Source organism: Geotrypetes seraphini, chromosome 14 (assembly GCF_902459505.1).
Source record: "Geotrypetes seraphini chromosome 14, aGeoSer1.1, whole genome shotgun sequence".
NCBI lineage: Eukaryota > Metazoa > Chordata > Amphibia > Gymnophiona > Dermophiidae > Geotrypetes > Geotrypetes seraphini.
Genome location: NC_047097.1, coordinates 31,849,422 through 31,863,899, shown reverse-complemented (window position 1 = coordinate 31,863,899; position 14,478 = coordinate 31,849,422). Strand labels below are relative to the sequence as shown.

The window sequence follows — 14,478 nt, the reverse complement described above, 5'->3', positions numbered from 1 at the left end:
CGCCCCGTCCCCGTCTTCTCCTCACCATCCTCCCACCCCCAGCACCCTTCACACGGTCCAGCAGCTCCCTCCTGCCGGCCAGCCGTGGATTTCCCTCTCTCCCTCCCTTTCCCTTACCTTCTCTTGTTGAAACTGGTGATTTTGGCTCTGGCTGTAATACAGCGCATAGTCTTATAGAAATCGCCAGTTTCAACAAGAGAAGGTAAGGGAAAAGGAGGGAGGGAGGGAAGGAGATGCATGGCCGGCCGGCCGGTGGGAGAGAGGGGGCTGCCGGATCGAACTCTCTTCACCGCGTGTTCATGCTCGTTGACCGCGCGTGCTAACCATTCACCGCTCCACGGGGCGGTGAATGGCCTTGTCCCCGATCTCGTAGTGACCTTTTTTTTTGGTCACCGTTTTGGCGGGTAACAACTACCGTGTCATTCTCTAGGTCTTATATCTACACCCATTAATTTTTGGATAAGCAAATAAATAGAAATTCCTAGTTTCTCTTAATGGTCTACATGCAACATAAAATGAGGAAAATGTAAGCTGGAGACAAACCCGATATCAGCTTAAAGCAGATACAGGAAAACTGGAATAATACTCTTGCCTCCAAAGGCCGCCACAATCCATGCATTTCTCTCCCTTACCTTTACCTTCGCAGGCGATTTTTCTCTTAACAAGCAGCCGGAGCATTTCCTGAAGTCGCGTGCGGCTGGCTGCCTGAAACTTCTCCTCTGCTCTGACGCAACTTCCTGTTTCCAATTACGTTAGAGGAGAAGTTTCAGGGAGCCAGCCGCACACGACTTTAGGAAATGCTCCGGCAGCTTGTTAAGAGAAAAATCGCCTGCGAAAGTAAAGGTAAGGGAGGGAGTTTGATGCTCGGACTGCGCGATTGGATTTTAAGTATTTTGCGCGCATTCCCTCAATTAACTGCGGTGAATGGCCTTGTCCCCGTATCCACGGCGACCAGGTTTTTTTTGTCCCCGTTTCGGCGGGTTACCCACAGGTAACAGTCACCGTGTCATTCTCTACTCTTATGTGTTAAAACGTCAATTTTTTGAAGGTCTGTGATCCAGTGTCCACCAAACAAATTGATCTCCGCATTTTCTGAAGTTTTAATTGAATTGGGAATATGAGTACTTTTTATAGTTTTCAAATCTTGTTTTAAACTTTATGTTTTACTGTCTCAATAAATTAACTTTAACACATAAGGTTTTAACCATATTACATTTGTCATCCGAATTTAACTTCAAAGAACGTTGGGGCATTCAATTGAAAAGCGCCATAAACACATCATTCATCAAAACCTTAACTAAAGACATGTCAGATAGTACAGGAAAGATTAAGAGATTTGCAGTTTTTCACTTCAAAGTATGTTTGGCCAATATCCGTATCCAGGCTGGCAGTAAACTTCTCAACTTACAATTTTGTATTTCACACCACTTGTTTGCTTTGTACCACCAAGTCATAAAATACGCAGGTGAAGTTAATACAATAAAAGGATCCCTTGGTGGAAGGTTCAAAATCCAGCTCCATTCTCCTGTCCTTCTTTCTAGATGACAAAGATAAGAATGTAGCCAAGGCTGTGAACCCTTTATCGGTGTCTCTGCACCTGTGTATCAATGCACTGGAAACACAGCATGTACACTGCAGAAAACTCATAGCAACACAATCTTCCTATCTTAAAAAAAGGTAGAAAAACTCACCTTTAGAGGACTAAAGATTATTTTATATTTCCGGGTCCTCTTGGCTGCTTTATCTGCATTGACAATACCTTAAAAGTAGAAGAAAGTTACATTTAGGGAAGAAGAGAACAGCTCTCTCTGAGGGAGGGGAAAGCAGAGAAGTACCAAACCACTAAACATTATCTCCCAACTTCATTATGGTAATCTATTATGGCTTTTGGGAAGTTTCCACATTCTTAAACTTAACCCACCAGCATTAACTTATTGCGATGGATGTTTTTCTATTTACTGGAAATTACCTTTATGCAGCTGAACTGGCCAATATGACCCTTGGTGAGGGTGAAACAAAAAAGTCTCCGGATTACTGATGTGGTCCTCTTCTAATCTACAATTGAGATTAAACTTTGACTGTACTTAACCTCTGCCTATATCTAATAATACTTCTTAAGTCTGCTAAATTGATTGTGTCTCTTAAGACTAGATGTTAGCAGCACTATCTCCTTATTTAAGTGCTTTAGGCAAGGACTTGGAATTGTGTGTAGGGTTCATATGTTACCAATGCCTGATGTTCACTTACTCTCCTAGCTGAAGTGACTTTGTACTAGGAAACGTTTCTGTGCTAGGAATTTTGACATGTGCCACATCCAGAAATTAAAAAAAAAAAAAAAGACTGCTAAGCTAACAGCCTCCAATACATTCCCCAGCAACAAATTACAGAGTTTAATTACTAGTTGAATAAAGAAAACTTTTTACTTTGATTGTATCCACAGGAAAGCAGTATGTCAAATTCCGTTCCCTATTCAAACATCAGCAGAAACTAGAGACTGCTCTTATTCCAAACTGTGATAGTTAGAGACTTCAGAGGGGGAAAAACTGTCAGGTTCTCAAGACGAGGGAACCAGTTCTGCAAAAGCCAAGAATCATGGTGTTGAGGCTTTGCTGTAACGTGTAAAACTTTCATTATGAGAGGAACTGGAAGGAACTGATCAAGTCCATGGATGCTGGGGGTGGGGGGGAGAGAAAACTGAATAGTAACGAGGAAGCTTTGTGTTCTGTTTGCTGGCTAAAAGATGAAAAAGGGAACTAAGAAGAGGTGCAGAGACTTTCTGAAGATTAAACTCTCTGCTTAGTCTGTGGACTGAATATGTGATTGGCATGTATCTGGATGCTGTTGACTGTAGCAAAGTCATAGGTTTTGGCTGCTTCTCATCAGTGGTGAAAAGAGCCCAAACAACCCTCCGCTGGAAAGCACAGAGGTCCTGCAACCACACTCCCTTTATTGAAATGAAGTTTGTTAAATACTCAACTCACCAGCAATGTACTTCACATGCTTAATCCGTGGTCTGATCAGAAAGCACAACCTGAAAGAGTGAAAGCGAGCCATAAGCTTTCATACAAGGTAAGCAGGCAGAAACATAGGCCCTGATTCTGCAAAGTGCTCCCGATTGTAGGCAGCTGTAGGCGTCCTACAGCTGTCTAATCAGCCAATCGGAAGGCACTTTTTCTAAAAAAAAAAATGCTCCCGGGGCAGGCCGCCTATATTGAAGGCATCTCCAGGGAGCCTTGAGAGGTCCGCAAGCCCACCTAAGCTCGCCTAAGGCTAGGCAGTAGCCTGATTGGTCCAGGCGCCTAAGGCCCCTCCCACTAAACTCAATGGAAAAGACCCCTCCCAGTCCCTAGACAATATTGGGAGTGCTCAAGCACCCACAGAGCTGGCTCCTATGTGTGCAATTGTGACAAATATTTGCTAATGTTTGTGTTTCAGGGCAATTGATCCCCAAACTCAAAGAAAGTGAAAGTAACTTTTGCTTATAAAGTAAAGATTTACCTCTACAGTCAATTTAAAAAGCACATCTCAAGTTAACTCACTGGTCACTGTTGCTGTAAACTGGCTTATTCTCCAGTTTATAAAGCTTGTCCACTTCATGTTGCTAGGAGAAAAATACACAGAATAGGTTTACAATCTGACAAGGTTTAAGTCATGCAAACCTCTTAAAGCAACTTTCTTACAGGAACCTGAGAGGTTTATTTGAATTTAAATATTCTGATCAAATCCTATTCTGAAAGCACAACTGCTTACAAAAACAACACCCGGGAAACAGTGAATTAGCCTCTTACCATGATTTTAATTGTGCCATGCGCTCTAGGCTTTGTGCAGGGTTAGCTTCAGCACAAAACCCTTTTCTGCATTGTGTGGTAAAGCCATGCAAACTGTGTGCAAAGCCTGAGCACACTTTTCTGTTATTCCGATTCACTCGTTTTTTCCAGCAGCATCGTAGGGGGTATCAATGCTCTATTCCATCTACAGAGAGACTTTTCAAATACCTTGAGAATGGAGACATTTGCAATGCGGTCCAGGGGGCTCATCAAGTCTGGCTCAATAAACAAGTCCTTTTTTCCAGGTAGCTAGAAGAAAAATATACCGTTCTTGAAAATGGAATCACATTACATTACAATTTACTTATATACCACAGGCCCGTGAAATTCTATGCGGTTTACAAAATGAATTGAACAGTGAGATGGATTAACTTAATTACTTAAATATTTAGGGCTCCTTTTACAAAAGAGTGCTAGGGCCTTAACGCGCGGAATAGCGCCCACTAGCTGCTACCGCCTCCTCTTGAGCAGGCGGCAGTTTTTCAGCTAGCGCACGCTAATCCGGGGCGTTTAGTGAACAAATAATTTTTCAGATGCCTTCTAAAATACAAGTAAATCTTGGACCCAGGAAGCTGCCTGATAAGACAAAAGACAATGGTGGTACTTTTTTGAATTTGCATCCTCTTACAGATGGAAAGATAAAGTTGGCATGTGAGCGGCGAACAGGAATGGGTGGTAGTTTGCCCATAAACCTCATAACTTCCATGTCTCTGCAGCGAAGGCAGCTCCTGCCCAACATCAGGAGCTTCTGCAACATCACTGGGTGGGATAACCACAGAATTCCACCTTAGTAACAAGCATATTGCTTAGTGCTTACCTTATTTTTTATTTTTCTAACCATTTCGAGGTTTTAATACTTTAACGATGGCCGCTAAACCAATTCCAGACGGTTTAGCTTGGAAGTATTCTACCGGCCAATTCTCTAAAGGGCTCCGACTCTGCCATGCAAATGTATTACAACGAGGCCATTAATATTTAAACGAGCACTCCGGCCAATTCTCTATTATCACCAGGTAATTCCTTAGCCTCACTATCCTACATTTGCGGGCAAATGTTTCTGGCAAGTCTAAGCTGCCTTACTTTCTGGTCAGTGCCTGAGGAAAGTAAGGCTTTTGACAGCTCAGACCTGCCAGAAAAGTTTGCCTCGTTCCTCCCCCAACAGCAACGGCAGGAGGGATGCCCTCTCTCTCCTATAGGTGGTGATTCTCGCCCTGCAAGCAGGAGGGATGCCCATTCCCTCCCGCTACCAGTGATGGCCCCGCACATACCCTGTACCTTTCAGTCCAAGGCCGGCTGGAAGGATGCTACTCCCTCCAGCTGGCAGGCCCATCTTTTCAAAATGGCAGGCCTTCCCCTTCCTGGTGTATCCAGGGATACAACAGGGCAGGGCCCAAGGCTCTGATTGACCCAGGCACTTAAGGCCCCTCCTATAGAGCCTTAGGTCCCTCTCCGGCGCATCCCAGGGGAGGGCAAGGCCTGCCATTTTGAAAAGGCAAGCCTGCCAGCTAGAGAGAGGAGGCATCACTCCAGCCAGCTTTGGACTGAGAGGTATGGGGGTGTCGGGCAACACCGGAGGCAGGAGGGAGAGAGCATCCCTCCTGCCATCCTTTAATTCAGGGGTCCTTTTTCTTTATTAATGTGTGGGTGTATTCTGCGAGTGTCGATCACTATCACCAGTGACTCGTCACATGCAAATATAGCGACCCCCTGCGAACCTCATTTGCATGCGCTGGTTTCTGAGAATGACTCATCTTTTGCAAAACTTCAGATTTACACCTGCGACAATGGCTCATTGGATTTTACCACAACGTTTTGTTGTTTTTTTTTAAATATTCTTTATTCATTTTTGAAACTTCAATTGTGCACAACAAATGATGCAATTATATACATTATTATCATTACAGCACAATATACTTAATAAAAGAAAGATAAGACTTATTTTCTCCCATCCCTTCCAATTTAAAAACATCTCATAAAAATACTTATAATCAACCCTTCTTTACTTCTTAACAAATGCCAAAACATACCCCCCCCACCCCGGATGTGCACATTTTCCAAAATTATACAATTAGATTAATTTTTACAATATTTAGTTAATGGTTCCCATACTTCCATAAATTTTTTATAATAACCCTTCTGAATGGCTTTTTCCTGTTGCATAGAGCACTCTGGACCCCTGTTCGCTTACAAAAATTGGATTGCTCTAAGTCTAATAGATGTTGGCATTGTCATCTTGAGGCTGGAACTCTAGATCATTTATTATTTTATTGTCCTTTTATTAATAATTTTTGGAAATTGATCTGGGGTCAAATAAATTGTATGTTAGAGAATCCTGTGGCCCTGTCATATGACACAGTTTTGTTTGGAATGTCTATGAGGGCCAAAAGTCAAATTTCATCGAATAATAACAAACTGTTAATGATTTTAACAGGAATTGCAATCCAACATATAACACATAACTGGAAAGACTATAGAGGATTGAATTATTGTTTCTGGTGGAGTTCGGTTTGTCAGGGGTATGAAATGGAAAAAACATTGGCAATCAAGAGAGGTTATTATAAGAAATTTAAAGAGGTGTGGAGACCATTAATTGAGTATTATAATAAATAAATAATTATATTTATCCCCATTAAATATATGTAGGGGGGAGGAGGGATGGGTGGGTTTTATGACATTATGAGGGGTAATATATGGAAAGGGAGGGAGGGGAGATAGTTTATGGTATAAAATGAATGTAGAGTTTCAAGTGAAGAATGTATAGTATGACTTGAATTATTGTACACTTGTTTGCATAATGTAAAAACGAATAAAGATATTTAAAAAAAAAAACCCCTTCTGAATGGCCATAAACTTTTCCATTTTGAAGATATAACATAGGAATTCCCACCAGAATGAATAACTTAATCTATCCCAATTAGCTGCATTGCAACTCCCGTCATTATAAACAAAAGTTTATTATTTACCACAATGTTTTGAGAATCTTCCCCTCGGAGTCCCCAGACCTACTAGACCAGTCGAGAATGAACAGGATCACATCACACCTCTACCACCTGCTGGGAGATTGAGGAATACTGACTCTGAGAGGGACTACATTGCAAACTAGCTCTTAGTATCCACCTACCTGTTGGTAGGAGTGCATAACGCATCTGTCTAGGCCAGTTTGGAGGGATGCTGAGGCATTCCGCCTTAATGACAAGCATGGGCACTTCCATAGGCATAGTTTGGATAATTTTTGCAACCGTCAACCAAACTTTTCTTTAATGTAACTGGTGTGCTCAAACCAACAAAGGATCCCTTGTGTGTTAAGGGTGTAGAAGGCAAAGATATAGTTGCCTGAACTGCTGTATCCATCTTTTCTGCCTCAGATAGCAATTGGCTGGCCCGGAACTTTCTCTCCTATGTCAGAATTGATGTCGAGTAAGGAGCGTTGCTCGGCCTGGCGCTTCAGCATCCTCTTTACAGGGTCAGAAAGCAGGTAGAACGGAAGGCAATGCAAGTCTATCACGGAACTTCACGATCGACCTTTTGGACACCCCTGACCTAATGGTTAGTGTAATGGCCTGAGAACCTGAAGAACTGGGTTCAGTCCATGTGACCTGGGTAAGCCACTTAACCTCCAAGTACAAAGACTGTGAGACTACTAAGGACAGAGAAAGTATCTGTATACAATGTGTAAACCGCTTTGATTGTAAACAGAGAAAAGTGGTACATTCCATCCCTCCTGTATAATGTCATTTTAGGTGCAAAGCCTTAGTAACTGAGCCCCATAATCTAAATGACTTCTGTGAACCATAACAGTACATATGATTTACTTAACATGCCTTATAAATTATATTTGCCTTATAATCTGATCTGCCCACACTCCAGGAATAGCAAGCAAAAGAAAACACATAATGTTGACAATTTTTCCAGCCCAGGTCATATTTTGGACGGTCTCATTACCAACCTGTTCGAGCAGATAGATCAGCTGGTCTAGTGCCAATCTTTTCAGGAGTGCAAAGTCAGGGAGGTCAGGTGCATCCCTCCTGTCAGAAAATGCCATTTTGAGGCTTTAATACCGATGACACCCCTGCAGAAAACAGAAAAAAATATGAATAACTCTCAGATTGTCATCAGACTATAAGGTTTCAGCTATAACACATAACAGCCTCCTATACATTAACCTCGGTGCTTCTTCATTTATGATTGCATGCGCTAATAAAATAGAGAAGCATGGAAAATGACAACTGCATGGCCTATCCAATCTGGCAATCCATACCAACTAATAAGCTCTACCCATCTCAAGCTTTCTTGAATTGACACAATCCAGAGTTTCCAAAAGAGATTCACCTCCTGTGTATTTATTTATTTATTTTTTTTATAAATTCTTTATTCATTTTTAAAATCTTACAAGTGAATTACACATAATAAAACAATTTTCATATTTCACTTGTATTTACATTCAAATATTCCTATATACTATAAAAAAAATACCCCCCTTTTCCCCAATAATCTTATTCCATATGATAAATATTCCCACCCCAATCCCATCCCACATATACATTACCCATGTGCTAAGATATCTGATCATTAGAGTAATTAGTCAATGGCTCCCATATTTTCTTGAAATTATGAATATTCCCTTGTTGTAACGCTATCATCTTTTCCATCTTATATATATGACAAACTGAATTCCACCAAAATGTATAATTTAATTTTGTAAAATCCTTCCAATTTTGAGTAATTTGTTGCATGGCGACCCCTGTCAATATTAATAATAACTTGTTATTATTTGCAGAAATCGGACTCTGAGTTCTCATTGCTGTACCAAATAATATAGTGTCATACGAGAGTCCTACATGGTTTTCTAATAATTTATTAATTTGGGGCCAAAAAGCTGTGTATTTAAAAATCTCTATTGTATCTCCCCTCTCTCACCTTTTTTTTCCATAGTATACAAATTAAGCTCTTTAAGTCTGTCCCCATATGCTTTACGATGACCACCACTAACTCTATGAGCATTGGAGCTGTTACAACTGCGGGGGTTAGTAAGAGTAACAAAGAAATATATTTTTATTTCAGTAACACTAAAGATCTTATAATCTTCAAGCCTCAATTGTAAACTAAATAATCTAGTCAGGAATATGACCAGTAGTCATCAGATAACTCTGGGCAAACATTGCAGAGTTTTCAAAAGATAACTCAAAACGGCAGACAAACTTGGGTGTTTCTGTTACATAGAGCATTCTGGACCCCAGTTCGGTTACAAAAGTTAGATAGCTCTAAGTCTAATAGAGGTTGGCATTGTCATCTCGAAGCAGGGACTCTAGATCGTTTGTTATTCTATTGTCCATTTATTTTGGGATTTTGGAAATCAAATTGGAGCCAAATAAATTTATTAGAAAATCCGATAGCATTATCGTATGATACTCTATTATTTGGCATGTCAATGAGGGCTAAAAGCCAAATATCTTCAAAAAATAATAAGCTCTTACTTATTATGACAGGGGTTGCCATACAACAAATCACAAGTAATTGGAAGAATTGGAATAGATTGAACTACAGTTTCTGCTGGAATTCTTTATGTCATATATATATAATGGAAAGGATAATAGCTACACAGCAGGGATATTTAAGAAAATTTCAGGATTTTTAGGAGCCTTTAACAAATTATTGTAATAAATAGATGTCATTTTTCCCTTAATAGTACATGTCTAAGATGGGGGTGGGGGGGGGATAGAGTTTGGTCTTTATATAGTTGTAAGGAATGTTAGGAAATATTTTATTATATGATATATATGTTATATTTTTGTATATGGAAGGGAGGGTGATAAACTTTTTTAAAGGGATTATTGCAAAATATTAAGTGTTGTATCTAAGCTAAAATGTTTTTATTTGCTGAGACACTTATTGTAAGTTTTAAAAATGAATAAAGATTTATAAAAAAAAAAAGATATATAACTCAAAACGGGATATGCACATTTTAAAAATGGAATATAGTTGTAGTTCTAAAGCCTAAACAAAGTCTCATGTGATTAAGTTCAGTTTACAACTACACTTTGACCTATAATCACATGTACTATTTAGGAACAGGTGGCAATATAGCACAGTTACTTACCGTAACAGGTGTTATCCAGGGACAGCAGGCAGATATTCTTGACTGATGGGTGACGGCACCGACGGAGCCCCGGTACGGACAATTTTAGAGTGATCTCACTCTAAGAACTTTTAGAAAGTTCTAGCTCGGCCGCACCGCGCACGCGCGAGTGCCTTCCCGCCCGACAGAGGCGCGCGGTCCCTCAGTTAGTATAAGCCAGCTAAGAAGCCAACCCGGGGAGGTGGGTGGGACGCAAGAATATCTGCCTGCTGTCCCTGGATAACACCTGTTACGGTAAGTAACTGTGCTTTATCCCAGGACAAGCAGGCAGCTATTCTTGACTGATGGGTGACCTCCAAGCTAACAAAAAGAGGGATGGAGGGAAGGTTGGCCATTAGGAAAACAAATTTTGCAAAACAGATTGGCCGAAGTGACCATCCCTTCTGGAGAATGTATCCAGACAATAATGAGATGTAAAAGTGTGAACTGAGGACCAAGTAGCAGCCTTGCAGATTTCCTCAATAGGAGTGGAACGGAGGAAAGCTACAGATGCTGCCATTGCTCTGACTTTATGGGCTGTGACAGAACCTTCCAGTGTCAGTCCGGTCTGAGCATAACAGAATGAAATGCACGCTGCAAGCCAATTAGACAACGTACGTTTAGAAACAGGACGTCCCAATTTATTCGGATCAAAGGACAGAAAGAGTTGGGGAACTGATCTGTGGGGTTTCGTACGCTCCAGATAGTAAGCAAGAGCCCTTTTACAATCCAAAGTATGCAGAGCTTGTTCCCCAGAATGAGAATGAGGTTTTGGAAAGAAAACAGGTAAAACAATGGATTGGTTGAGATGAAATTCAGAAACAACCTTGGGGAGAAACTTTGGATGTGTACGCAGAACCACCTTGTCATGGTGAAAAACCGTAAAAGGTGGATCTGCAACCAGTGCATGAAGCTCACTGACCCTCCTGGCAGAGGTAATGGCAATAAGAAAAAGCACCTTCCAAGTGAGAAATTTGAAAGGAGAGGTAGCTAAAGGTTCAAATGGAGGTTTCATTAAAGCGGAAAGAACCACATTGAGATCCCAGATAACCGGAGGGGCTTTAAGAGGTGGTTTCACATTGAAAAGCCCACGCATGAACCTGGATACCAGGGGATGAGCTGAAAGAAGTTTTCCATGGACTGGCTCATGAAAAGCTGCAATGGCACTGAGGTGGACCCTGATGGAAGAGGACTTCAGGCCAGAATCAGACAAAGAAAGAAGATAATCCAACAACGTCTCCACCGCTAGGGAAGTGGGATCAAGATGATGAAGAAGACACCAGGAAGAAAACCTCGTCCACTTTTGATGGTAACATTGTAGAGTGGCTGGTTTCCTGGAGGCATCCAGAATGGAACGAACGGGCTGAGACAAAAGAGTATCAGTCGAGTTCAGCCCGAGAGATACCAAGCCATCAGGTGTAGAGACTGGAGGTTGGGATGCAGAAGGGTTCCCTGCTGTTGCGTAAGCAGAGAAGGAAACAGAGGAAGAAGAAAAGGTTCCCTGGAACTGAGTTGAAGTAGAAGGGAGAACCAATGTTGCCTGGGCCACCTCGGAGCAATCAGAATCATGGTGGCTCGTTCCCTCTTGAGCTTGAACAAGGTTCTCAACATGAGAGGTAGAGGAGGGAAGGCGTACAGGAACAGATTCGACCAGTCGAGGAGAAAAGCATCTGCTGTGAGACGGTGTGGAGAGTAAAGTCTTGAGCAGAAACGGGGCAGCTGGTGATTGTGAGGAGCTGCAAAGAGGTCTATCTGAGGAGTGCCCCATTGAGTGAAGATAGACTGTAGAGTTACAGGGTCGAGTGTCCACTCGTGAGGCTGGAGAATTCTGCTGAGTTTGTCCGCTAATGAATTCTGTTTCCCCTGAATGTAAATAGCTTTCAGGAAGAGATGATGATCTATGGCCCAATTCCAGATCTTCTGGGCTTCCTGGCATAACAGGCGAGAGCCTGTCCCACCCTGTTTGTTGATGTAGTACATCGCAACCTGATTGTCTGTGCACAACAGAAGGACCTGAGGAAAGAGAAGGTGTTGAAAGGCCTTGAGGGCGTAAAACATCGCTCTGAGTTCCAGGAAATTGATTTGATGCTTCTTTTCCTGGGCTGACCAAAGACCCTGAGTCTGGAACTCGTTCAAGTGAGCTCCCCATGCGTACAGAGAGGCGTCGGTGGTGATGACTAGTTGATGAGGAGGCTGATGGAACAGAAGACCTCTGGATAGATTTGAGGATACCAACCACCATTGCAGAGACTGACGAAGAGATGATGTCACAGATATGTGTCGTGAGCAAGAGTCCGACGCTTGGGACCACTGGGTCGCAAGGGTCCATTGAGGAGTGCGCAGGTGAAGACGGGCATGAGGTGTGACATGAACTGTGGATGCCATGTGTCCCAAGAGCACCATCATTTGTCTTGCTGAGATGGACGGCAGAGGAAGTACCTGGTGACATAGAGACTGAAGGGTCTGAAGCCGATTGGATGGCAGGAAAGCTCTCATGAGGAGTGTGTCCAGGATCGCTCCAATGAATTGAAGTCTCTGAGTGGGAATGATATGAGATTTGGGTAGATTGATCTCGAATCCCAGAAGTTGCAGAAACTGGATGGTTTGGTTGGTGGCCAGAAGGACCGCTTGGGCAGAAGTGTCTTTGATCAACCAATCGTCCAGGTAAGGAAATACCTGCAGGTGGTGAGAGCGCAGAAAAGCCGCCACCACAATGAGACATTTGGTGAATACCCTTGGAGATGAGGCAAGACCGAAGGGCAGCACCTTGTACTGGTAATGACAATGATTGATCATGAATCGGAGATATGGTCTTGAGGTTACATTGATCGGTATGTGAGTGTAAGCCTCTTTGAGATCGAGGGAGCATAGCCAGTCGTTTTGATTTAGAAGGGGATAAAGTATGGCTAAAGAAAGCATCTTGAATTTTTCTTTTACTAGATGAATGTTGAGATCGCGAAGGTCCAGGATGGGTCTGAGATCTCCTGTCTTTTTGGGAACTAGAAAGTAACGGGAGTAGAATCCCTGCCCCTTTTGATCTAGAGGAACTTCCTCTATAGCGTTCAGAAGGAGGAGGGATTGGACCTCCTGAATAAGGAGGGCTGATTGAGGACTGTTCAAAGCAGACTCTTTTGGCAGGCTTTGAGGTGGGAGAGTCTGAAAGTTGAGAGAGTAGCCGTGGCGGATGATGTTGAGGACCCATTGGTCCGAAGTGATTACTTCCCACCGGCTGAAGAACAGAGAAAGTCGACCTCCTATTGGTTGAGGCAGGAGAACAGGAACAGGGATACTGGCTATACTGCGGAGAAAGAAGTCAAAAGGGCTGTGACTTCTGCTGAGGAGGTTGTTTCGCAGGTTGCTGCTGTTGCTGCTGTCGGGGAGGCTGACGTTGCTGTTGCCTCTGACGTCGAGGTTGTTGAGCAGTGGTAGGCAATGGACGGGCTGTGAAACGGCGTTGATAAGCCGATTGCTGCCTGTATGGTCTCGGTGGAGGAGGCTTCTTTTTATTCTTGAGCAGGGTATCCCAGCGCGTCTCATGAGCCGAGAGCTTTTGGGTGGTAGAGTCCATGGAATCCCCAAAGAGCTCATCCCCTAGGCATGGGGCGTTGGCTAACCGATCTTGATGGTTAACATCAAGCTCGGATACCCGAAGCCAGGCCAAACGGCGCATAGCCACCGACATAGCTGTCGCTCTGGATGTAAGTTCAAAGGTGTCATATATGGACCTAACCATAAACTTACGAAGTTGGAATAGAGACGACAAGCAGGAGTGAAAAGATGGATGTTTTCTTGAAGGAAGATACTTCTCGAAGGAAGCCATGGTGGTAAGGAGATGCTTTAAATAAAAAGAAAAATGAAAAGCATAATTACTAGCTCTATTTGCTAACATAGCGTTTTGGTAGAGCCTCTTACCGAATTTATCCATGGCCCTTCCTTCTCTGCCAGGAGGGACAGATGCATATACACTGGCTCCTGAAGTCTTTTTAAGGGTGGATTCGACAAATAAGGATTCGTGTGGAAGTTGAGGCTTGTCGAACCCAGGAATGGGAATTACCTTGTATAGAGAATCCAGTTTACGTGGGGCCCCTGGAACAGTTAAAGGAGTCTCTAAATTTTTATAGAAAGTTTCCCTCAAGATGTCATGAAGGGGAAGCTTCAAAAATTCCTTTGGAGGCTGATCAAAATCAAGGGCATCCAAAAAAGCTTTAGACTTTTTGGATTCAGCCTCCAAAGGAATGGACAAAGACTCACACATCTCTTTCAAGAAATTGGAGAAAGAGGAAGTGGTCTGCTTGGAGGATGGGTCAGGGAGAGCCGAATCCTCCTCTTCTGAGGAACATTCTCCTTCAGAAAGAAAGGGTTCCTCTGAGTCCCCCCACAGATCAGGGTCTCTGACATGGGAAGAATGGTCCCGAGACTCAGGTGTCGATGTTTGCATGTGTCGGGTTTTGCGTACCGACTTACCCGACCTCATCGATACCGAGTCAGGCGATGTTATCGGTCGCACCGGTGCCGAAGTCTGTACCGATTGATGGT

At 42.8% G+C, this 14,478-nt stretch overlaps 1 protein-coding gene across 3 annotated transcripts in view; it reads right to left on the bottom strand.

Moving 5' to 3' along the window:
- VPS33B (VPS33B late endosome and lysosome associated) overlaps positions 1 to 14,478 on the bottom strand; it is a 153,794-nt gene that overhangs the window by 128,355 nt on the left and 10,961 nt on the right. For all 3 annotated transcript variants that reach the window (XM_033919658.1, XM_033919660.1, XM_033919659.1), the window contains exons 2-6: positions 7,774 to 7,896; positions 3,996 to 4,076; positions 3,540 to 3,601; positions 2,982 to 3,031; positions 1,692 to 1,759 (exon numbers count right to left, since the gene is read on the bottom strand). In XM_033919658.1, coding sequence (XP_033775549.1) covers positions 1,692 to 1,759; positions 2,982 to 3,031; positions 3,540 to 3,601; positions 3,996 to 4,076; positions 7,774 to 7,869 — 357 coding nt within the window. In that variant the 5' untranslated portion in view covers positions 7,870 to 7,896. The remainder of the gene's footprint in view (positions 1 to 1,691; positions 1,760 to 2,981; positions 3,032 to 3,539; positions 3,602 to 3,995; positions 4,077 to 7,773; positions 7,897 to 14,478) is intronic.